The sequence below is a fragment of the Cyprinus carpio genome, chromosome A12 (genome assembly GCF_018340385.1).
Source record: "Cyprinus carpio isolate SPL01 chromosome A12, ASM1834038v1, whole genome shotgun sequence".
NCBI classification, from domain to species: domain Eukaryota; kingdom Metazoa; phylum Chordata; class Actinopteri; order Cypriniformes; family Cyprinidae; genus Cyprinus; species Cyprinus carpio.
The window spans coordinates 25912824-25937823 of record NC_056583.1 but is presented as its reverse complement, the minus strand read 5'-3'; the positions used below and the strand labels follow the sequence as shown (position 1 = coordinate 25937823).

Below are 25000 nucleotides of genomic sequence, written 5' to 3'. Positions count from 1 at the left end.
GTTTGTGCGTGTGTGTGTGTGTGTGTGTGTGTGTGTGTTTCAGAGGAGGGTCTGCTGTACCGTGCGCGGTATTTCGGGGACAGTGATCTGTACCAGCGGGCTCAGCGGATGGGAACCCCGAGCTGCTCTCGTCTGTCTGAGGTTCAGGCGTCTTTACACGGATAGATGAAGCTTCAGTGCACTACCTGGTGAGCTCCGCATCCGTCCACACCTTCATCTGAGTCCCACTTCATTTACATTCATGCTTTTATCCGAGGCGACTTTCCTTTCAGTGCATGCATTCCCTGGGAATCAAACCCATGTGTCGTCCTCCACTGTTTGAGCGACAGAGACGCTAATGAACGCTTAATCAACGTCCATGACCTCAAGATAGTTTGTGGTGTCTCAGTTTATATATATATATATATATAAATAAAATGTTTTTTACATGAGTTTCTTCTGCTCATCAAGGCTGCAATTATTTGATCAAAAATACAAGAAAAAATTTAATATTTTGAAATATTATTATGATGTAAAATAACGTTTTTCTATTTTAATATACATTAAAATCTAATGTATTTCTGTGATGTGCAGCTGTATTTTCAGCATCATTACTCCAGTCTTCAGTGTCACATGATCTTCAGAAATCATTCTAATATACTGATTTATTTTCAGAGCTGAAACTGTTGTCCTGCTTAATTTTTTTTTTTTTTTTGGAACCTGTGATACTTTTTTTAGTATTCTTTGATGAATAAAATGTTAAAAAGAAGAGCATTTATTTAAAATAGAAATCTTTTCTAACAATATACACAACAGTTCAACAGTTTGGGCTCAGTATATTTTTATTCTTTCTTTTTTTAAAAGAAATTAAAACTTTTATTCAGCAAAGATATTAAATTATGACAAAGTGATAGGAAAGATTTATATTGTTAGAAAAGATTTATATTTTGAATAAATTCTGTTCTTTTTAACTTTTTATTCATCAAAGAATCCTGAAAAAAGTATCACAGTTTCCAAAAAAATATTTGGCAGCACAACTGTTAATAATTCTAATAATAAATCATCATATTAGAATGATTTCTGAAGATCATGGGACACTTTATACTGGAGTAATGATGATGGAAATTCAGCGTTGCATCACAGAAATAAATTATATTTTAAAGGATATTAAATTAGAAAGCATTGTTTTATATTGTAATAACATTTTGCAAGATTACTGTTATTTTTCTCTTTTTCTGATCAAATAAATGCAGCCTTGATGAGCAGAAGAGACTTTTTTAAAAAAACATAAGTCTTACTGATCCCAAACTTTTGAAGCAGTGTATATAGTGTACAGTGTATATCACATATTTTTTAATTATTCATGTGTGTATATATTTATAAGTACCGGTTTGCTTGGCTCAGTGCTTGGTGAATTCCCCAAGGAGGGAATGAATAGGGGAAGTCCTTCCCAAACCACTGCTGGAAAAGTGGGTCAGTGTTTGTGCTGCTGAAATTACACACTTCAGCGTGAAGCAAAAGTATCGTATCATGTGCATTGTGGAATGTTGCATTTTCATCACAAATAATTAATTAAAACAATGCATTATTCATATTTCTTCAAATAAATATGATTCATATATCAATATTTATTTTCTGCACAGGTTCCAAAAACAATCTCTCCAGTCTGGAATATGGAAGAACGCCATACATCTGTTTGAAAAACAGGGCTGAGCATTGCAACAACTACTGAACTTGACTAGAATTACTTACTGAGGGCTGAAGCTGTGTGTGTGTATCTGTGTACGTGTGTGTGTGTGCGCATGCATGCTAAAGACCATATACGTGAGCAAGTGTGTGTGTGTGAGCGTGTACATGTGTCTGTGTGTGTATATGTGTGTGTACATGCATGCATGCTAAGGACCATGTACTTTGAGCAAGTGTGTGTGAGTGTGTACATGCATGCTAAGGATTGTGTGTGTGTGTGTGTGTGTGTGTGTACATGCATGTATGCATGCATACTAAGGACCATGTATGTGTGCAAGTGTGTGTGTGTGTACATGCATGCTAAGGATTGTGTGTGTGTGTGTGTGTGTGTGTGTTTGTACTTGCATGCATGCATGCTAAGGACCATATACATGAGCAAATGGGTGTGTGCGTGTACATGCATACTAGGGATAGTTTGTGTTTGTGTGTGTGTGTGTGTGTGTATGTGTGCGTGCATACTAAGGATTGTGTGTGTGTGTGTGTGTGTGTGTGTGAAACCGGAGCTGGTGTTTTGGACTCCTGTGGATGAAGGACGTTCCTCACAGTCTGAATGTTCTGGCCTGATTTAAAGTTCATGGTGTTGTTTCTCTAATTTCAACCTTATTTTCAGCTCTGGCAGGAATCAACAATCTGGTTTTGCATTATGAAACAGACTGGGGGGTCCGATGACAATATCTGCATTTATTTATTTGAGTTTGTTTAGATCGAGATCATGACTTTTTAATGATTTATATTTGTATGTTTGAGATTTATCTATGCAGGGATCTTACTGATTAAATTATTGCGTCTGACTTTATCTGTCCTGCGTGTTAGGAGTAACTACGGCTGCTGTACACAGGTCATATTTATTGAAGAATTGAATAGGAATATTTATTTCATATGAAGTTTTATTTTCTACATGACTTAGTTTCATCACTGACAGTGACTACGCTGCAATTATTTCACTCTGAATACAAATAAAGGTTGTACGTGCCACTGTCCACAGAGTGGGTGTGTGAGTTTGCCTGAGTGTTGCATGTAACTGTGTTTTAGACGTAAGACGTCAGATAATGCCACAGTCAGCTGAATCATGCGTTTCAACACGTTCGTAGTCACCCGTCTGAAAAAAAGGAAACCCAGCGCGTGGAATGTTGAGGAAAGCAGCTGAGAGAAAGACATGCGCTTCATTTAAAGCAATAGTTCTCCCAAAAATGAACACCCTCAGATCATCATAGGATGAGTTTGTTTCTTCATCAGGTTTGGAGAAATGTAGCATAATCCATAATAATCCATCATAACGCTTCCTCCAGTGAAGAAGTGTTCTGGTCTGAATCAGGAGAGAAATTAAAGATGTGAGAGACAACAGAAAATTCCCTTTTTTTCACTGCAGGAAGTGTTATTATGGATTATAGACTCTATGTATTTGAGTTAAAAACATCTTAATGCTGGATTTGTTTCAGTTTTTGTCTTCTCCAGATGTTAACTGATGGACTGGAGTGCTGTGGATTACTTGTGGATTATTGTGATGTTTTTATCAGCTGTTTGGACTCTCATTCTGACGGCACCCATTCACTGCAGAGCATCCATTGCTGAGACACTGATGCAATTAAAATACATTATATTTGCAGATTCCTTGTCACGTATCAAGTCGGTTATTTATCGGTGTAACAGAATAGATATAAAAACACTGGTTACAATTATTCATGAGATCATACTATGCATCATAAGGTGCCTTAAAAAGCATAATTAATGCATCAATACTTTTATAATACAATATAAAATAAAACGGCACACATTGTATTTGAATAGCACAAATATATTAAAACTATAGTACTGTTTCAGAAAATCTGATCACGTTAGTCTAATCAGTGAAGCATGTCTATAAAGACTTTACAAAATGTGGCATCTCTGAAAATATTAATACTGTGGTATAGGTAATTTCTCCTTGATTCCCAGAGAATGCATGAATTGATAAAATGCATACATTACCATTAATGCACAAAAAGCATCTGTTAAATGCATAAAATATAAACATCCCAAAAATAAGTGCAAAGACACTGATTGTTTTTCCTCAAAAAGATAATTTATTTTCTGCATTTCGTTCAAGTACAAAAGAAAAACCCAGAACACATTTCATTTGAATATCAAATAAATAAGATACATGGCTATGCATATGATTGCTTAAAAAAGAAAAAAAGAAAGAAATTAAAAGCACCTCTTCCATTTGATCCAAGAGAACAATAACTGTATCCAGACACATTGTTACACATCTTTGAACAAATCGGTACTTGAACAACAAAAACAAAGTCTTCTACATGAAAAATAGCTGCCACATCTGGTTCCCATGAACCTGAGGTAAACATTTCAACAGCAGCCCGAAAGCTCCTGCTTCACTAGAACGTCAGCAAAAGTGCAACAAACACTTTATTGTATTAAAGTCTTTTTTTATATACCCTACATCTGCATTACAAATGCCCTGCGAGTTGGTAACGTTCTGCTTTAAACAGTCATACAACACTTCAGGCCTCTTGTGAGACCGAACAGCTTCATTTAAAAACCTGGTAAAATCCATGACATGGACATTCAATCAGTCGAGCTCAGCATTCTTCAATCAAAAGCTCTTCAGAGCTGTACAGTTTTCTCTTAATAACTCTAAATCCAGTGCTCAGTTTAAGTGCACGTCTAACAACTGGAGACGAAGGCGATCTGCCGGCGAAAAGCCCCTGGATTTTTGGCCAAAAGCCCCTGGAGTCGAGCCTCAGGACGAGTGTGAGCTGGAAGGTGGGCACTAGGTATGGGTCAACTGAGATTTGTCCCACGGCTTCGCAGCTGCCGTCCTGCTCCACGCAGAGGTCAACGAGGGCACCGCGAAGGCCGCAGGGCTCGCTGACCGACAGATGCACCAGCTCCTGGCCGATGTGCTCCAGGAGCGTCTCGGGAATGAGGAGTTTGGAGCAGTGCAGGACACCGTCTTTAGCGTCGGTCAGGTTAAGTGCAATGAGCTGCACCACTTCTTTGCACAAGGCCTCTTCGGTCGGGTCGAAAAACAAGTCGGATTCGGAAAGATCGGCTAGGGATATGGAACCTGCGGGAGACGAATGCAAGCATGCATTAGACTCAAGACCTTGCATGGTGAAGGTGGAAAACTTATGCATGGTAAGTCATGCATGTTTACCTGCATCTGATGCATCGTCTGTGCTGCTGTGATTGTCTGAATCAGAGTCTAGGCTTTGGCTGCTGTGCAGTTTCTGCATCAGTTTGCTCCAGGACAAGCGTTTGGATGGAGCATCAGATGTTGGTGTGGATGGGAGACTCGAGTCTTCAGATGTAAGTCTGGAAATCAGCTGCTCCGGCATTGTTCCGTCTTAAAATGACTGTAAAAGAGAAGATCTGTTTTTATTATTCATGCACGAGACATTAAAGCAGCTGGTGCATTGCAACATTTTTGTCAAGATGCATTTACTGGCAAAATGACTTAAGATATATATAAAGTCTTGAATGCATTCTGAAAAATGTATTAAAATTATACTTTAATGGAAAATGTTTCTCCATGCTTAAAACAAAGATAAAAATCTGGCAAAACGGTCAGAAAAATTGCTTTCCCTTTGAATTAAGTTAGTTGTTCTGATCCTATAGAGAGAGCTGCATTGGTTTAAGCATAACCTCACTAAATGTTTTTTTTTCTAAAGTAATTTCGCTTCAAGTTAATGCATCGTGATGTAAATGTGTTTAAATGTGTACTGCAAAACAAGAAAATCATTTCTGCAGAGTCAACAAACAAAGAATTGTCATTTTAACTAAAAAAAAAAAAAAAAAAAAAAAAAAAAAAAGATACATGCATCAGCCAGTTATCTGACTGATTTTGCAGTGCTTATGTCAGGGATATTCGATCAAAAAAGCAGCATACTTTTATCATGCATTGTACTTTGGTTTGAATGAACAACAATGATGACAATAAAAAACAGCCATAAAAATAATCAAACAAGACACTTACCGATATTCTGCACGATAGATCTTCAGATGTGATTAATTGTCGTTAGTTTCCCGCAGATGAAATAGTCCGCAACAATGACCAGCAACTAACAAAGCCGTGTGAGGAGCGGAATAAGTGCAGCAGCTGCTAGTGTCCGCAGTGAGTGAGTTCTGCAAACACTGACGCAACGCTTTCTGCGCCTGCTTATATAGCCGCCGCGCTGGCCACGCCTCCTTCGAGTTTTCAGCCAATCGGCTTTTATGTCACGTCTTTCGCGTCCCAACTTCGCCTGGTAACACGCAGCAGCGCTGATCAAGGACGCTCGCTATTGTCTGCGGTGGAGGAGGGCGCAGTTCTCACATCACCTTTTGTCTTCCACTCAGGACATGCAGTGGCGAATCTCACGTTTACGCATTTGTTTGTGCTTTGATTGGACGATTAAGTGATTTGCATCTCGAATCGAAACAGAATTGTGAAATACTGACTCTAGTTGGCTTTTCATTGAGTACGTGCATGAAGAGCCAGTGACCGATGACTTCACTAAATAAACACACAGTCAGCTTGATGCAGTTTAATGCCTCCAATAACTTCATATGAGATCCTTTTGTAAAGCCGATATATAACGTTACTTCATTGTAAACAACTTTTGCTGTTGTTCTACTATTCATGTAACGTTTATGAACTCACATTTGTACTTTTAAACACGTTTTGGTCACATCTGCCAAACTAATTAAAATGGTGAAAGATTGGCACTGAAAAACAGAATGGAAACTTCTAAATTAACTGGTTTTATTCAAAGAACTAAAAACACGTATACCAACAAAACTAAGTTTTATGGGTTAAATAAAGTAGAAATAATTACAGGGTAAAACTTTTATATTTTACAAGACCTAAAACATAGACTTTTCCTAATATTTTAATCTAAAATAATGATTTAATAACACACTTGAAAGCTAAAATTAAAAGCACCAAAAGTTGACTTTAACAGGGTCTGGCTTTTTGGGGAGTTTTTGTACTTTTGATGGTGGAAAAATTTACAAAATGCTAACCTAAAAAATGCTGCCGTCTAAATTAACTGGTTTTATTTTATTTTTAAATCAAATAATTTAATGTCTCAGAATCAACCTACACACATTTTACCAACAAAACTAAATGTTACAGTTAAATGTAGTTGACCTAGTTCCAGGTTAACACTTTTTACAGAGTACAAGATATAAATATACACTTTCCTTTATATTTTAATCCTAGATAATTAAAAAAGTCTATGGACACATGAACCCTGTTTTCACATTTTAACCAAACTAAAAGTACTAAAGGGGGTCTGAATTTTTTGGGAGTTTTCACATGAAACCCCTGCAACTAACCGAGTTAACACACTTTGGTACGTTAGAAACTTAAAAACTAGTCTTCACTGGAAAGAGTTCATAATAAAACCATAATAAATTCTGTCTTTCAGCTAAATTGGCTGCATTTGGCCAGTAAAGTGTGAAGCGCTGCAGTCGGGGGAGGTTCAGCAAGGGTTAAAAGTTTCCTAGTTTAGTTGCTGGTCAGCAGGGACTGTCCCACACGGACAGGCGCATTCCAGTCTTCTGTTTTCTAGTCGAGGGTGTGTTTTCCATCAGATCCTGCTGCAACTTTTGCATATAATGCATTTGAATCCGTTCATCCGCATGAATACACAAACCTTAATGGGCCTCAGAAGAGTTTTCTGTGTTAAATCAATGCACACATTTATGCGGTGCTTTAAGAAAGGCCTGTTGTTTGTTCACACCTCTGCAAAACTGGGCTTGAGGACAACTGCTGAAGATCTGACCTCTGCCAAATGTGCCTTAGAGACGCTTAGTAAATGAAAAACCACTTCAATCCTGAGGAAGAGTGCAATTTTAGCATGTATTATCTGATTTTTCTGAGCATTAAAAGACAGTCGCCCAGTAAATACATGATTTATTATTTATTTAACTTTATTTAGCCAGGCAAGCAACTCAGAGTCTTATGTACAACAACAGCCTGGCAAGATTATTAACTATATGTTTAAATGAAAAACATAACTCGTGGGAATAAGAATTTTTGTTTTAGTCTGAGACAGAGCTGGTTTATATGGAAGCTTGTTTCTGACATGGAATAGAAAAATAAAAAAGGTAATTGCGGCTTTATATCGCACGTCTCAGTTCTGACTTTATATTGCACAATTCTGACTTTATATCGCACAGTTCTGACTTTATATCGCACAGTTCTGACTTTATATCGCACGTCTCAGTTCTGACTTTATATCGCACAATTCTGACTTTATATCACACAATTCTGACTTTATATCGCACAATTCTGACTTTATATCACACAGTTCTGACTTTATATCTCAGTTCTGACTTTATATCGCACAATTCTGACTTTATATCGCACAGTTCTGACTTTATATTGCACAATTCTGACTTTATATCTCAGTTCTGACTTCACGTTCCACAGTTCTGACTTTATATCTCAGTTCTGACTTTATATCGCACAATTCTGACTTTATATCGCACAGTTCTGACTTTATATTGCACAATTCTGACTTTATATCTCAGTTCTGACTTCACGTTCCACAGTTCTGACTTTATATCTCAGTTCTGACTTTATATCGCACAATTCTGACTTTATATCGCACAGTTCTGACTTTATATCGCACAGTTCTGACTTTATATCTCAGTTCTGACTTCACGTTCCACAGTTCTGACTTTATATCGCACAGTTCTGACTTTATATCGGACAGTTCTGACTTTATATCGCACAGTTCTGACTTTATATCGCACAGTTCTGACTTTACATCACACAATTCTGACTTTAAATCGCACAATTCTGACTTTATATCTCAGTTCTGACTTCACGTTCCACAGTTCTGACTTTATATCTCAGTTCTGACTTTATATCGCACAGTTCTGACTTTATATCGCACAGTTCTGACTTTATATCTCAGTTCTGACTTTACGTTCCACAGTTCTGACTTTATATCGCACAGTTCTGACTTTATATCGGACAGTTCTGACTTTATATCGCACCGTTCTGACTTTATATCGCACAGTTCTGACTTTACATCACACAATTCTGACTTTAAATCGCACAATTCTGACTTTATATCGCACAGTTCTGACTATATATTGCACAGTTCTGACTTTATATCGCACAATTCTGACTTTATATCGCACAGTTCTGAATTTATATCGCACAATTCTGACTTTACGTCCCACAGTTCTGACTTTAAATCACACAGTTCTGACTTTAAATCGCACAGTTCTGACTTTATATTGCACAATTCTGACTTTACGTCCCACAGTTCTGACTTTAAATCACACAATTCTGACTTTATATCGCACAGTTCTGACTTTATATCGCACAATTCTGACTTTATATTGCACAGTTCTGACTTTATATCGTACAGTTCTGACTTTATATCGCACAGTTCTGACTTTAAATCGCACAGTTCTGACTTTATATCGCACAGTTCTGACTATATATCGCACAGTTCTGACTTTATATCGCACAGTTCTGACTTTAAATCGCACAATTCTGACTTTATATCTCACAGTTCTGACTTTATATCGCACAGTTCTGACTTTAAATCACACAATTCTGTCTTTATATCGTACAGTTCTGACTTTAAATCACACAATTCTGACTTTATATCTCAGTTCTGAATTTATATCGCACAGTTCTGACTTTAAATCACACAATTCTGTCTTTAAATCGTACAGTTTCTGACTTTATATCGCACAGTTCTGACTTTAAATCACACAATTATGTCTTTATATCGTACAGTTCTGACTTTATATCTCACAGTTCTGACTTTATATCGTACAGTTTTGACTTTATATCGCACAGTTCTGACTTTAAATCACACAATTCTGTCTTTATATCGTACAGTTCTGACTTTATATCGCACAGTTCTGACTTTAAATCACACAATTCTGTCTTTATATCGTACAGTTCTGACTTTATATCGCACAATTCTGTCTTTATATCGCACAATTCTGACTTTACGTCCCACAGTTCTGACTTTAAATCACACAATTCTGTCTTTATATCGTACAGTTCTGACTTTATATCGCACAATTCTGTCTTTATATCGTACAGTTCTGACTTTATATCGCACAATTCTGACTTTATATCGCACAATTCTGACTTTATATCGCACAATTCTGACTTTATATCGCACAATTCTGACTTTATATCGCACAATTCTGACTTTATATCGCACAATTCTGACTTTACGTCTCACAGTTCTGACTTTATATCGCACAATTCTGACTTTATATCGCACAATTCTGACTTTATATCGCACAATTCTGACTTTACGTCTCACAGTTCTGACTTTATATCGCACAGTTCTGACTTTATATCGCACAGTTCGACTTTATATCGCACAGTTCTGACTTTATATCGCACAGTTCGACTTTTTATTGCACAATTCTGACTTTATATCGCACAATTCTGACTTTATATCGCACAATTCTGACTTTACGTCTCACAGTTCTGACTTTATATCGCACAATTCTGACTTTATATCACACAATTATGACTTTACGTTCCACAATTCTGACTTTACGTCTCACAATTCTGACTTTATATCGCACAATTCTGACTTTATATCGCACAATTATGACTTTTCGTCCCACAATTCTGACTTTATATCGCACAATTCTGACTTTATATCGCACAATTATGACTTTTCGTCCCACAATTCTGACTTTATATTGCACAATTCTGACTTTACGTCCCACAATTCTGACTTTACGTCTCACAATTCTGACTTTATATCGCACAATTCTGACTTTATATCGCACAATTATGACTTTACGTCCCACAATTCTGACTTTACGTCTCACAGTTCTGACTTTATATCGCACAATTCTGACTTTATATCACACAATTCTGACTTTATATCACACAATTATGACTTTACGTCCCACAATTCTGACTTTACGTCTCACAGTTCTGACTTTATATCGCACAATTCTGACTTTATATCGTACAGTTATGACTTTATATCACACAATTCTGACTTTATATCGCACAATTCTGACTTTATATCGCACAATTCTGACTTTACGTCTCACAGTTCTGACTTTATATCGCACAATTCTGACTTTATATCGCACAATTCTGACTTTACGTCTCACAGTTCTGACTTTATATCGCACAATTCTGACTTTATATCGCACAATTCTGACTTTACATCTCACAGTTCTGACTTTAAATCGCACAATTCTGACTTTATATCGCACAATTCTGACTTTACATCTCACAGTTCTGACTTTAAATCGCACAATTCTGACTTTATATCGCACAATTCTGACTTTACGTCTCACAGTTCTGACTTTATATCGCACTGTTCTGACTTTATATTGCACAATTCTGACTTTATATCGCACAATTCTGACTTTATGTCTCACAATTCTGACTTTATATCGCACTGTTCTGACTTTATATTGCACAATTCTGACTTTATATCGCACAATTCTGACTTTACGTCTCACAATTCTGACTTTACATCGCACTGTTCTGACTTTATATCGCACAATTCTGAATTTATATCGCACAATTCTGAATTTATATCACACAATTCTGCACTAGTTTTGTTATTGCTCATACGCAGGATTATAGAGATGTACTCATAAATGTGGTTACTTTGGGAAAAAGCTGTGGCAGAAATTATTCTCAGTATTTACCTATAACTAGGTTGCAAGTTTAATCCTAAAAGAGGGTGAACTGGAGGGTGACTAAAATTACAACACCAGTGCTTTGGATCAAAAACATGTTGCGTAAAACTCATTTACAGTTGTATAATGATCCTTACAACTTCTACGAAATGCTGCAATAATGGCTGGAAGGTTTCCTGGTTAAACCTTAATGCTGTTTGTCCATTTGAATGAAAGCCTTTGACCACTTTAACTGTGTTTAATAATAAACCGTTTCTTCAGGACAAAGAATTGAGCAACCAAAGCAAATAAAGTTTTGAAATCTCAAGAACTCTCTCCTGGAGATTGAGTGAAGATTAACTAGTTGGGCTTTTACTTAAGTTCATGCACACAATCCTACACATAATGCAATGAAGGTTTGTTGGAGGGAAGCCAAACTTCACAGATGTACTTCAGCAGAGGAGGACAAACAGTTCTCTCCGAATGTAGGAGGAACCACAGAAAACAACAAAGACACGTGTTCCCTGTCCAGGAACAAAACATGCTGTCCCAGTTCATTTACATTTCACACTATCATATATCATATATTTTATGGCCATAAAGCAAATCCCCCAAATGTTGCCATGAAAACAACAACAGAACTGCTTTTGCACTTCTGAAACCATGAAAGAGCAATGTTTGTGCAATATGCAAATCTGAATATATGCATAATAAACTAAAAAATATGTTCAGCTCACATTTCAGACCAAAAAATAAATAAATAAATAAAAATGTTTTGCATAAAAAAGTAGTATATTCAAAGGACCATAAAGATTTTCTTTTTAACCCCAATTCTCATACTATTATACAAAAATATGTATTTTTCTTTACAATAATGATATATAATTTAAATTGTACTTATATTAAATACAAAATTATATTAAATGATATGTATGTACAGTGTTAATATTAAATACTACATTATCACTGTATTTGTTGTACTGCATTTAATTTATGATTAAAAAACACTGTATTACAATAACAGTATTAAATATCTAACAAGAATCACTAGATTGAGACTGATAAGAATTACAAAAATCTAAATTAAAATCTAGATGGCTAATTTTTATGAAAAATTACATTAATTACATTAACATTGCATGTTTCATTGGTAAACATCTTAGTGGGTCATGCATTATCCCATTTTCCTCATGCAAAATAACCTTTCTTCTTTCTTTATTTTTTTCCCCCGTCTAATATATTTCTCATGAGCTCCACCCTTGTGTTCCGGCATTAGGACCCAGCAGTCTATGGCTATAGAGTTAGAAACGCCCTTTTGTTTAATACAGAAGTAGACGATCAACATCTCAGCGAGAACAGAACGTACAGTACTTTCATTCAGAAACATCTCTGCGGCCTGGTTCGATAAAGTCTGATAAACATCTGCTGACGTTCAGGGACCATCAAGCATCTAAAGGAACTCAAAGCAATGTTTACACAAGGCTCACACTGCATTGCTTTCTCTATCCCCCTCAAGTTTAATATGATCTTTAACTTTTATTCTTATTATTTCGTCTTTAAAGCAGTAAATTCATTTTAGGTGACAGATTGGAGAGCTGTGACTGAGTGTTGTGCTTGTGTTTGTGTAGGAGCTTCAGCTCAAGGACAAAGACTGAGGCTCTTATTTTCATTCTCCATGTTGCTGTCGGTCCCCCGCTCTGTGTTTCTGCAGGACTGTGTGCCACACGACTCCTACATACCCTCAGCCTTTGTTTTAGCCAAAGTCACTGAAAAACATTTTTGTACTGGTTAAAATTTACATTTGACACACTTTTGCTCTTTGCAAATGCCTCATACTTTGAGTAACAAAATGCATTGACAAACACATGGTTTGAATTTCCTGGGAGAATTTAACTTGACAGATGATTAGAGGAATAATTGAAAAATTAGACACCAATAGAAAATGAAATTTGTTTCAGAAGCAGAGCAAGTTATTTAGTATTTTTCTTTTCTTTTTTTAATAACTGTTGAAATGTTCTCAAAAAGACCAGGACCATTAATGGATTAATCAAAAAAAAAAAAAAAAAAAAAAAAAAAAAAAAAAATTCTCAAAGAAGAAAAAATAAAATAAAATAACCAAATAAATAAATAAATATTGGCCTTTAAGATTTATGTATTTGAGTAGCATGCAATTTTCCATATATTTGAATTACATAGTTTTAACATAAACTACTATAAAAAAATATAAAAATTCATTATACATTTCTTTACTGTAAAAATATTAAAATATTAATTTAAAAATATTGATTACTTAAATTGTATTGGTGTTAAATACTAAATTATATATATATATATATATATATACAGGCACACACAATAACAGTAATTTTTTATTAATTCATATAAATGTTTACATTATATATGTACGTGTGTGTGTATATATAATATATATATATATATATATATAATATATATATATGTTTTTTTATTTTTTTATATATATAAATTGTATTTTTATTAAATATTAATTTAGGTAAACTAACTTTTAATACATGCACACACACACAAATCAGTTTTGTTGTACTGCCCTATTTATACTTTTTAACTGAATAACTAATTGTTTTTGCAACAGATGCTGATTCTGAACAATTTGAATAAATATATCTAGATTATTATTTTTTTAAATAGATGCAAACATTTATTAATGAACTATGCCATGATTTTGTGAATGGAGAATCTGACCTGTTTCATTCACGTATGACTGACAAATCAAACATAACATTCAATTCATTAATTTCTTAACGTTAAAACTGTATAACCCAATATGCAAATACATGGCCTAAATCTTAATTTTTTGATCACATTAAGAAAGTCTATAAACTTGATGCCAATTTCATGAAAATCTTTAAACTTTATGTAAAGATTTTAATGCACCCTTCGATCATCATCATTTAAATGAATTAATACAACATTATGAATTGTGCTTAAAAAGGCTTTATTGTACATGTATTCAGAGTCCATACGTGTAAAAACCAACACTGTGAAAACATGGGGTTAAAGTATTCCAAAAACACAACACATATTCACACACATGATCACAAAACATAGTGTTTGCGATTATAAACCAGTGCAAAACATCATACAAAAACAAAACCAGGCTTATGAATATGTTTACAGGCACAGAAACTGATCCGTCTGTCCTGAATGCAGTCATGAGGTCGTGAATCCCAGGAGCTGCTCGATGGGTTTATATTTCCACTCATCCGCCTCCAGCTGCTCCACCAGTCCGGCCAGACGCTCCATCCGTGACACCTGCTGATCTGAGATCAGAGACAATCCAGATCAAATATCAGTGAAGCGCAAATTCAAACTCTAATGTGCACAGAAATTTAAAGAAACAGTTCACCCAAAAACTGAACTATAATGAACATCCTCAGATCATCCCAGATCAGGATGAGTTTGTTTCTTCATCAGGTTTGTAGAAATGTAGCACTGCATCAGTGTCTCAGCAATGGATGCTCTGCAGTGAATGGGTGCCCGTCAGAATGAGAGTCCAAACAGCTGATAAAAACATAACAATAATCCACAAGTAATCCACAGCACTCCAGTCCATCAGTGAACATCTGGAGAAGACAAAAAGATGAAACACATCCAGCATTAAGATGTTTTTAACTCAAATACATAAGAGTCTATAATCCATAAAAACACTTCCTCCAGTGAAAAAGTGTTCTGGTGTGAATTAGGAGAGAAATCTGCACAGATCAACCAGCGTTTAAACAGCTCTAAACAAATATGTGTCTGGATTTTAATGCGAGAGACAACAGCAGATGCACTTTTTTCACTGGAGGAAGTGTTATTATGGATTATGGACTCTATGTATTTGAGTTAAAAAGATCTTAATGCTGGATTTGTTTCATCTTTTGTCTTCTCCAGGTGTTAACTGATGGACTGGAGTGCTGTGGATTACTTGTGGATTATTGTGATGTTTTTATCAGCTGTTTGGACTCTCATTCTGACGGCACCCATTCACTGCAGAGCATCCATTGCTGAGACACTGATGCAATGCTGCATTTCTACAAACCTGATGAAGAAACAAACTCATCCTGATCTGAGAGTGATCTGAGAGTGAACACATTTTCATTTAATGTTCATTTTTAGCTGAACTGTTTAGCCGAGTGTTTTTAGCTCACCATGTTTAACCTGCTTCAGTGTGGATGCAACTTGATAGCTGAAGACAGACTCGCATAAAAATCGATCAGATCCATCTGTGGGGAAAAAAAGGCCTTAACCGGGGAAAATCCTTCCATAATAATTAATATAACAGGCTTTTATGCCATTCTTGAGCTTCAGAGGGACATAAACGGTATTCAGAAATGCATAACGGAGAGGGACGCGGCGCACACACCCTCCATCATCTCTCCGGCTCCTTTCGGGTAGGTGTACAGCACTTTCCTGGGCGGGATGAGCTCGGAGGCGCTGAAGCCGGATCCGGTCACCGAGCTGCCGCTGACTCCTCCAGCCGAGGACGAGGACGAGGACGCTGCCATTCACAGTCTGTTCAGAGCACACAAAAACCACATTAAAACACCAGAACACACCAGCAAATACAGCTCAACTCGTGCACAGAAACAGGGCGAGAATAAAGACTACACACTACACACTCAAAACATGGGTTTCTTACATTTTTTTGTTCTGTTGACTGAATAACTAAATATAAAAATATTTTAAAATATATATATACTTTTATATAACTATATACAATGATATAATTTTAATAATATATATATATATATAAATATAAAAAAATATTATAAATACGTATTATATACGTATAGATTTTTGCATTGGTAAAGAATGTAAACAACACTTTTGCTCTTTGCAAAAGCGTCACGCTTTGACTTATAAGCTTTATATAACAGCCTAGACGCACAGAACAATCACAGCATTTATTTAACTTATATGAATTATTTTTAACTTTGACATTTTAATATAAAACGCAACAAACAAAGGCATTGAGAATCTGACCTCATGAAAGCAACACTCGTAACCGAGGAAAATCATGAGTCATTAACACCATTCCACACTTCATTAGCGTTTCTATATATATATAGAATTAATCAAAATAAAGTTAAATATGTGTAATATTTGTTAACCTGCGTCACCCGAAGCGCTGCTGCTGCTGTTTCCTCAGTGCGTTTGTTTACGTCACTTTGACGCTGATCGGACGTCGCAGCGCCACCTGACGTCGCGGCGTAATCAGGCCCATTTATTTATTTTTATTTGCTCGTTAATTTATTAAGTTATTGATGTTATTATCGTATATAATGTTATGATTTTTCAAATTGTAATAAAATATGTACTAAATATGAAATATTACATGTAGCATCTCGACAATTAAAAGTTTAAAGTGCAATATCGTTTACTTTTCTAGTATTTAAATGCTTATTATATATTTAAATATTATTTGTATTTCATTATAATATGTTAAGGATTGTATTATTATTATTATTATTATTATTATTATTATTATTATTATTATATTCTCTCAGCAGAGGACTTTTAAGCGAGACGCTGAAAGCGGAAGTGGAGTCTCGTCTTCCGTCCACATTTTCGTGCGAACACAGAGCAGCTCAAAGGTAGAAAGATTAATTATTTAATAATTTATATTCATGCGTTCTTGCGAGTATATGTTCTTTGTTGATGTTTTCGTGGGTTCTGAGTTGTTTCGTGTGGTTTATTCGAAGTTCAGCCATCAGTTGAAGCACGTGATAAACTATGAACTATGAATCATATTTCTTTATTTATAAGACATTTAAATTTAAGCTGAATTTCAGTATTTTCAGAAGATGTCATGAACAAACTGTCAGATGACACCAAAATGATGATCTTTACAGTTGTGTTTCAGTGAAAACGTAATAAATTGATCATGTTTACCGATTAGTCTAGAATTTATTTATTTATTTATTTATTTGTTTCTTTCTTTCTTTATATATGTATGTATGTATGTATGTTTCTTTCTTTCTTTCTTTCTTTCTTTCTTTTATATATATGTATGTATATGTATGTGTGTATGTATGTTTGTTTCTTTTTATATTTATTCATTTATTTGTTTTTTTTTTTTTTTTTGTTTTTTTTTCTTTTTTTTTTTTTTTTTTTTTTCTTTTTTTTAATTTTTTTTTTTTTTAATATTTATTTATATTTGTTTCTTTCTTTTATATATATATATATATATATGATAGAATATATATATATATATATATATATATATATATTTGTTTTGTTTCTTTTTATATATTATAGCGTTATTTATTTTTTTTTTATTTGTTTCTTTCTTTAAATATTTATTTATTTTATTTATTTGTTTCTTTTTATATATATTTGTTTTTCTTTTTATTATGTATTTATTTATTTTGTTTCTTTTCTTTAAAATTATATATATAGAGTATATATAAATATATTAATATATATATATATTATATATATATATATATATATTTGTTTCTTTTTATTTATTCTTTTTATTTTTATAAATATATATTTTTTTTCTTGTTTAATTTTTATATATTTATTTTATTTGTTTGTGTTTCTTTTTATATTTTTTATATCTTTTTTTATATTTATTTATTTATTTGTTTCTTTCATATCTATATATCCTATATATATATATATATATATAATATATATATGGATATATATATATATATATATTATATATATTTATATATATATTTATATATATTTATTTGTTTGTTTGTTTCTTTATATTTATTTATTTATTTATTTGTTTGTTTGTTTCTTTCTGTTAAAATATAATGTATTTCTGTGATGTGCAGCTGTATTTTCAGCATCATTACTCCAGTCTTCAGTGTCACATGATCTTCAGAAATCATTCTAATATGATGATTTATTATCAGTAACAGTTTCTGTGATACTTTTTTCAGGATTCTTTGATGAATAAAAAGCACAGCATTTACTTCAAATAGGAATCTTTTCTGTCTAGTGACTTTAATGTGAAATCTACACGTATTTAACCAGCAATCTCATGCTCATGTATTCCCTGTATTCTCTCTCTCTCTCTCTCCCAGCAGTCTGTGTGTGATGGAGGTCTTGCGGCCGGCTCTCATTAACATCAGCGGCAGAGTTTACAGGAAGAATCCAGTCCAGGAGGAGAGTTACGAAGAAGAAGAGGACGATTATCCGTGTTCAGGAGCAGGTTTGTAGCGGTCCGCTCCACTGCCTCGTGTCTTCAGTATGACGTCGTGTGATGTGAGTGTGTCGTTCCTCAGCAGCCGAGCAGTGTCTGGACGAACCGTGTGATGCGTACGACATCCAGCAGACGGACAGAGGCTTCCGCTGCGCCATAGACGTGCATAGAGTTGTTTAAGAGTTATTTACAAGTGTTATTGATCGAGTGCTCACACACATGAAGACGTCGCTGCGTGGAGTAAAAAATAAAAAAAGGTGACTTTGACGTCTTGAATTTTTTAAAAATGGTTTCAAGTCAGAATTGGTAGGTTATGTCCAGCAATACGCACTTTCTGCATCAGAACTGCGTGTTTAGAACACAATTCTCACTTCATTTCAAGCAATTCCAAGTTTATATTTTGCAATTTTGTATCATATGATAGCTCTGACTTTCTCAGGATTTAACACAATTCTCACTTTTTCACAAGTTTAGCCTTTATTTGGAGTTAATTCTCACAATTCAGACTTTTTTCTCACAGTTTGGAGTTTATATCCTACAATTAATGAGTAAACATTTAACTTTTTTTCTCAGAATTGCACATTTTCGAGTATATATCCCACAATTTTGCATTAAAATCTCACAATTCTGAGAACGACGCACCGTTCAGAGTTTCTAAAGACTGTTTTCTCCAAAACTGCAAGTATACAACCTGCAATTATTACTTTATTTTTTTCTCTGAATTCTGGGTTTGTCTTTCACAAAATGCATATTCACTTTAAGAAATGTGTTGGTGCATTCCTTGTTTTATTCAAATTAATGCACAAAGTGACGACATGCATTCTCAGAGTAACAAAATCAGTATTCTAAGTAGTAAATATATTAGATTTATGTATATGTTTTCATTCTAATGCAGAAGCTGGCTCCCGTACAGACCGACTGTAGCTTTTCTGGATGCTTCTTGCTCGTTTCCGGACGGTGTTCTTGTGTTTTCAGGTATATTATCGGGAAGAAGGGAGAGACTCGTAAGCGACTGGAATCAGACACCAAGACTTCCATCAGCATCCCAAAACAAGGCGTGGAAGGACAGATCGGTAAGAGACGGTGATTTGAGCAAACCCCTCAGCATCACACAGACACAAATCAAATCTCAAACTCCCAGGGAACGCATTAAAGCATCTGCATAAACTGTATAGAAACCAGAGGAACTGGTATAGGATGGTGTCTGTGAGTTTTGCATGCTCAAACCCACATTATCTTGAGATGCAATTCATGTAAACACACTCAGAAGCAGACGGTTGTTATGTTTCGGTTGGTGTTAAATGAATGTGCACGATGCGTTGTGCAACTAAAAATGTTCCTGCATATAATTAAAGGTGCTTGAGGAGTCAGAATGTTCTAGTCGCAGGATGTTCTGGTGGCAGCGTGTTGTTGTGTGCGGTGGTGAGGACTGTGTGTTCTTCCTGTGGTTGTTCTGTGGCTTTACGGAAGTGCACGTGTGTGTGTGTGTGTGTGTGTGTTCTCAGTGGTCACAGGTGCGCACAGAGCAGCCGTCGCCTCAGCTGTAACCCGCGTTGAGGTTCTGATCGACAGCTTTCGGAGGAAGCAGCCGTTCACACACTTCCTGTCGTTTGCTCTAAATCATCCCCAGGTGCAGCAGGGCTTCCTGCGCTTCCGAGAGCAGGTGCTGGAGCGCTGTGGACAGGTGAGAACATTCACTCGTGAAGTCCACACACACACAGAGTCTTCATTAACACTGCAAGAATTCAGTATAGTATTGTGATACACATACACATACTTACACATACATTTAGTATAATAATATAAGGTTAATGTAGTACAAGGTTTGTTATAATATAATATAATATAATATAATATAATGTTATGTTATGTAATGTAATAGGGTAACAGAAAATTTAAAACCTTTTTTATTTATTGTTTTTTTTTTTATTGTTGCCAATAGTTAAGACATAAATGTAATTTGATATTACTATTTATTTTATTTTAGGTTAGGTTGATATAGTTTTATATGATATAATAAAATAAAGCTACAGCAGAATTCATTTTATTTACTTTCTGGACATATTGTTGCCAGTAGTTAATGCATACATTCAATTTAATGGCAATTAAAAAATGTAATTTTAATTTAATTTTAGTTGCATAAATTCAGTTTAATGTTTATCTAAAGATTTAATTTAAAGATTTAATTTTATTTAATTTTATTTTACTTGCATACATTCAATTTAATGTTAATCTAAAGATTTAATTTTACTTGCATAAATTACATTTTATTTTATTTATTTATTTTTTATTATTACATTTTATTTTATTTTACTTCCTGGACATATTGTTGCCAGTAGTTAATGCATAAATTCAATTTAATGTTAATTTAAAGATTTAATTGAATTGAATTTTATTTATTTTTATTGCATAAATTCAATTTAATATTAATTATTAGTATATTAAATTTAATTTTATTTAATTATACTTGCATAAATTCAATTTTATTATTTTTATTTTATTATTTTATTGTATTTTATTTCAGTTCCTGGACATATTGTTGCCAGTAGTTAATGCATAAATTAAATTTAATGTTAATTTAAAGATTTAATTTAATTTAATTTAATTTTATTTTACTTGCATAAATTCAATTTAATATTAATTAAAAAAATTAATTTAATTTTATTGCATAAATTCAATGTAATGTTAATCTAAAGATATAATTTAATTTTATTTAATTATACTTGCATAAATTCAATTTTATTATTTTTATTTTATTATTTTATTGTATTTTATTTCAGTTCCTGGACATATTGTTGCCAGTAGTTAATGCATAAATTAAATTTAATGTTAATTTAAAGATTTTATTTAATTTGATTTAATTTTACTTGCATAAATTCAATTTTATTATTTTTATTTTATTTTATTATTTTATTTTATTTTACTTCCTGGACATATTGTTGCCAGTAGTTAATGCATAAATTAAATTGAATGTTAATTTAAAGATTTTATTTTATTTTATTTTACTTTATTTTACTTGCATAAATTCAATTTAATATTAATAAAAAAAAAAAATTAAATTTTATTGCATAAATTCAATGTAATGTAAATCTAAAGATGTAATTTAATTTTATTTCATTTTACTTGCATAAATTCAATTTTATTATTTTTATTTTATTTTATTATTTTATTTTATTTTATTTCAGTTCCTGGACATATTGTTGCCAGTAGTTAATGCATAAATTCAATTTAATGTTAATTTAAAGATTTAATTTAATTTAATTTTATTAATTGTATTATATTATATTTTCTTTTGTTTTAGTAAGGTTAAATGTAAAATGTAGTTTATTAATTATATTATATTATTATCTTATTGTCTTATTGTTGCCAGTAGGTAATGCAAGAATTTAATATAATATTAATATAAAAATGTAATCAGGTTAATAAATTATATTATATTAAAAGGTTAATATAATTTAATGTAATTTACTGTAATGCTATTTAAAAATAATATCATGTGATGAGGTCACAGCAAAATTCACTCTCTTTACTGTTTTCTTAATTCTTGTTCCTGGTCTTATTGTGAATTATTAGTCGTGGTGATAAAAAGCCATCTATGAAATGTTTGCTAGATTTGAGTTGGTTTTATCGTGTGGTGTGCAGGACGCAGGGGTGGATGAGAGTATTTTCCAGAACCCAGCCAAGCTGCACCTGACCATCGGCACTCTGGCCCTGCTGAACGAACAGGAAGTGACACGCGCAAGCAAGCTCCTGCAGCAGTGTCAGGATGTCATCAGGTCAGTACCGCAGCCTGTAAAGCATCAGGACAGACCGCAGTGATGGTCAGCAGACTCAATGTGCCGCTTTGTCTCCAGAGATATAACTGAAGCAAAACCACTTCCTGTGGAGGTCCGAGGAATTGAATATATGAATGACGACCCGTCGATGGTGGACGTTCTCTATGCCAAAGTCAGGGTTCAAGATGGATCTGACAAGTAAGATACAGTTCAGTTCCTGGTATAGTCTCATAGTTCACCCGAAACTACTCACTTACTCGCTCTCACATCAATCCAAACATATGACTTCAGAACACTCTATACTGAGTGTAGTGATGCTTTCACGTATGTACCAAAATCTGACACATTCATGTAATATAATAAGAAAAACAATCGTATTATATATCAATAAACTGTTGTCTTGGTATTATTTATGTACTACGATAATATAGATTCATATTTTCATATTTTGAGTTAGATTTTATATTTTTAGTTTGAGTTTAAGTCATTTATGTGGTTTGTCATTTTTAAATACTTCTATTTAGCTTTTGTTTTATTTCTATTCTCTGGAAGTGTTGCCTTGGTGACTAACTGATAAAATATTTTTAAGTGCAAAAATTACTAATTTAAATAAAATTAAAGCTGAATAGTAATATTTTTTTAAAAACTAACAAAAATGGCAAAAGCACATAATGTAACTAATACTTAAACTTAAAATAAAAATTATAAAAAAAAAAAAAAATAATTTTAATTAATTACATGAAATAAATAAAATATATATATTAGATGGAAACGTAAACATTAAAAAAAATGTAAGTTGCGTAGGCAGCTAGCTGAAATAAAATAAGTTTGTTTTTCATCAAAATATTTACATTTTATTTTAACTAAAATAATTTTTAATAGTTTTAATTTTAGATATACACTTGGCTTTTTTTGTCAATTTAGCTTTCATTTTATTTCAGTTTCAGTTTTATTAATTTTTGTAATGTTTCTTTTTTCCAGTTAATTACTAAGGCAGAATTTATAATTTTTGTTATAAATTACCCCATCTATTTTTTATATTTGATTTAATTTACAGATTTAAAATACAGATTTATTTTAATTAACAATCCTTTTTTTAATAGTTTTAATTTTAGTTTAAGTACTAGTACTTTTTGTGCTTTTATTTTTTAGGTTTTAAAATATTTTTTAAAATGCCATTTAATATTAATTTTCAGTTTTACTCATTATTTGTGCGTGCGTGTGTGTGTGCGTGCGCGTGCGTTAAAATATTTGTGTGCGTGTGTTTGTGTTGTCCTGTGTGTGTGGTGTGCGTGTTTGTGTGTGTGTGTTTGTGTGTGTTTGTGTGTGTGTGGTGTGTGTAGTGGCGTGCGTGTGTGTGTGTGTGTGTGTGTGTGTGTGTGTGTGTGTGTGTGTGTGTGTGTGTGCATGTGTGCGTGTGAGTGTGCTGTGGCGTGTGTGTGTGTGTGTGTGTGTGGTGTGTTGTGTGGGTGTGCGCGTGTGTGTGTGTGGGTGTGTGTGTGTGTGTGTGTGCGTGTGCGCGTGCGTGTTTGTGGTCGTGTGTTGTTGTTGTGTTGTGTGTGTGTGTGTGGTGTTTGTGTGGTGTTGTTTGTGTGTGTTTGTGTGTGTGTGTGTGTGTGTGTGTGCGTGCGTGTGTGTGTGTGGTGTGTGTGTGTGTGTGTGTGTGTGTGTGTGTGTGTGTGTGCGTGCGTGCGTGTTTGTGTGCTTGTGTGCGTGCGTGCGTGCGTGCGTGTGTGTGTGCTTGTGTGCGTGCGTGCGTGTGTGTGTGTGTGTGTGTGTGCGTGTGGTAGTGTGTGTGTGTGTGCGTGTGTGCGTGTGTGTGTGTGTGTGGTGTGTGTGTGTGTGTGTGTGTGTGTGTGTGTGTGTGTGTGTGTACAGGCTCCAGCAGATCGCAGACAGGCTGGTGGAGTGTTTCGCAGCAGCTGGTCTGATGGAGCGAGAGCGGGACCGAGTGAAGATTCATGGCACCGTCATGAACACACTGTTCCGGAAAGATCCATCAGGTGAGATGGCCCTCACTGATCCCAGATCAGTTTCAAATAAGACCTCCTTTAATCCCGCCGTGAACACGTCACTCATAACGAACATGATCACGATCACATTTACTGAATCAAGCAGAAGCTAAACTAACCGGACAGAAACTGTTCATCAGGAGTTTGTTTGTCACGATGACTTCATGTGCTTTTATCATCTTTGTTAGTTTTTTATAAATGCTTCTATTGAGCATTCATTTCTATTTCAGTTTTAGTGTAATTATAGTACTTTCACTTAAATGCAAAACAAAAATTAGAAATGTTGCCTTGACAACTGACTGAAATAAAATAAGTTGAAGTACAAAAATTCCTAAAAATAAAATTAAATTAAAGCTTAATAGAAATAATGAAAAACAAACAGACAAAAGCACATAAAATTGGAATTTAAAAATTAGATGGAAATGTAAAACAAAATTGATAAAAAAAAAAATTCTTGGCAACTAATTGAAATAAAATAAGTAAAAAAATAACTAGAACTAAAACTGTAATAAAATTAAATCTTAATATGGGGAAAAAAAATGACAAAGGCACCTAACAAAATTAGTAAAATTAAAACTAATAAAATATAAATCTTGCATGGGAAAATGGTAATTTATAATAAAACACATTAACATTTATTTAATAAATTAATTTAATTAAAATTAAAAAAGTAATTTATT

At 33.7% G+C, this 25000-nt stretch overlaps 4 protein-coding genes across 6 annotated transcripts in view; 2 read left to right on the top strand and 2 right to left on the bottom strand.

The window, feature by feature from the left end:
- The window catches only part of dnajb12b (DnaJ heat shock protein family (Hsp40) member B12b), a 14850-nt gene extending 12139 nt beyond the window's left edge, over positions 1-2711 (top strand). Inside the window, exons 7-8 of the mRNA XM_042768198.1 lie at positions 44-188; positions 1623-2711. Coding sequence (XP_042624132.1) covers positions 44-165 — 122 coding nt within the window. The 3' untranslated portion in view covers positions 166-188; positions 1623-2711. The remainder of the gene's footprint in view (positions 1-43; positions 189-1622) is intronic.
- Positions 2712-3765: 1054 nt separating this feature from the next.
- On the bottom strand, positions 3766-5883 carry ddit4 (DNA-damage-inducible transcript 4). The gene is made up of 3 exons (XM_042768197.1): positions 5699-5883; positions 4880-5078; positions 3766-4789 (listed from the first exon to the last, which is right to left on the bottom strand). Exons 2-3 carry the CDS (start codon positions 5058-5060, stop codon positions 4302-4304), a joined length of 669 nt encoding a protein of 222 aa, XP_042624131.1. The 5' UTR covers positions 5061-5078; positions 5699-5883; the 3' UTR covers positions 3766-4301.
- An 8423-nt stretch (positions 5884-14306) lies between these two features.
- On the bottom strand, positions 14307-16586 carry anapc16 (anaphase promoting complex subunit 16). 2 transcript variants are annotated; one of them, XM_019085667.2, is made up of 4 exons: positions 16482-16586; positions 15734-15882; positions 15519-15593; positions 14307-14648 (listed from the first exon to the last, which is right to left on the bottom strand). In XM_019085667.2, the coding sequence occupies exons 2-4, from the start codon at positions 15873-15875 to the stop codon at positions 14539-14541; spliced, it is 327 nt and encodes a 108-aa protein (XP_018941212.1). In that variant the 5' UTR covers positions 15876-15882; positions 16482-16586; the 3' UTR covers positions 14307-14538. The 2 variants fall into 2 exon arrangements, with proteins under 2 accessions (XP_018941212.1, XP_042624130.1); XM_042768196.1 differs by lacking the exon at positions 16482-16586 and adding an exon at positions 16354-16377.
- A 2194-nt stretch (positions 16587-18780) lies between these two features.
- The window catches only part of ascc1 (activating signal cointegrator 1 complex subunit 1), a 9428-nt gene continuing 3208 nt past the window's right edge, over positions 18781-25000 (top strand). The window contains exons 1-5 of one of the 2 annotated variants that reach the window (XM_042768195.1): positions 18781-19605; positions 20038-20216; positions 22175-22308; positions 22387-22506; positions 24187-24311. In XM_042768195.1, coding sequence (XP_042624129.1) covers positions 19422-19605; positions 20038-20216; positions 22175-22308; positions 22387-22506; positions 24187-24311 — 742 coding nt within the window. In that variant the 5' untranslated portion in view covers positions 18781-19421. The remainder of the gene's footprint in view (positions 19606-20037; positions 20217-22174; positions 22309-22386; positions 22507-24186; positions 24312-25000) is intronic. The other variant, XM_042768194.1, reaches the window with a different exon arrangement.

Bases quoted from the DNA above. Each gene is read 5' to 3' on its own strand.
- ddit4 (XM_042768197.1), bottom strand. From the start codon at position 5,060: ATGCCGGAGCAGCTGATTTCCAGACTTACATCTGAAGACTCGAGTCTC. The intron at 4,790-4,879 runs GTAAACATGCAT...CGTCTCCCGCAG, and splicing joins AGACGATGCATCAGATGCAG to GTTCCATATCCCTAGCCGAT.
- anapc16 (XM_019085667.2), bottom strand. From the start codon at position 15,875: ATGGCAGCGTCCTCGTCCTCGTCCTCGGCTGGAGGAGTCAGCGGCAGC. The intron at 15,594-15,733 runs GTGTGTGCGCCG...TTTTCCCCACAG, and splicing joins AGCCGGAGAGATGATGGAGG to ATGGATCTGATCGATTTTTA. The intron at 14,649-15,518 runs GTGAGCTAAAAA...CTCTGATCTCAG, and splicing joins ACTGAAGCAGGTTAAACATG to ATCAGCAGGTGTCACGGATG.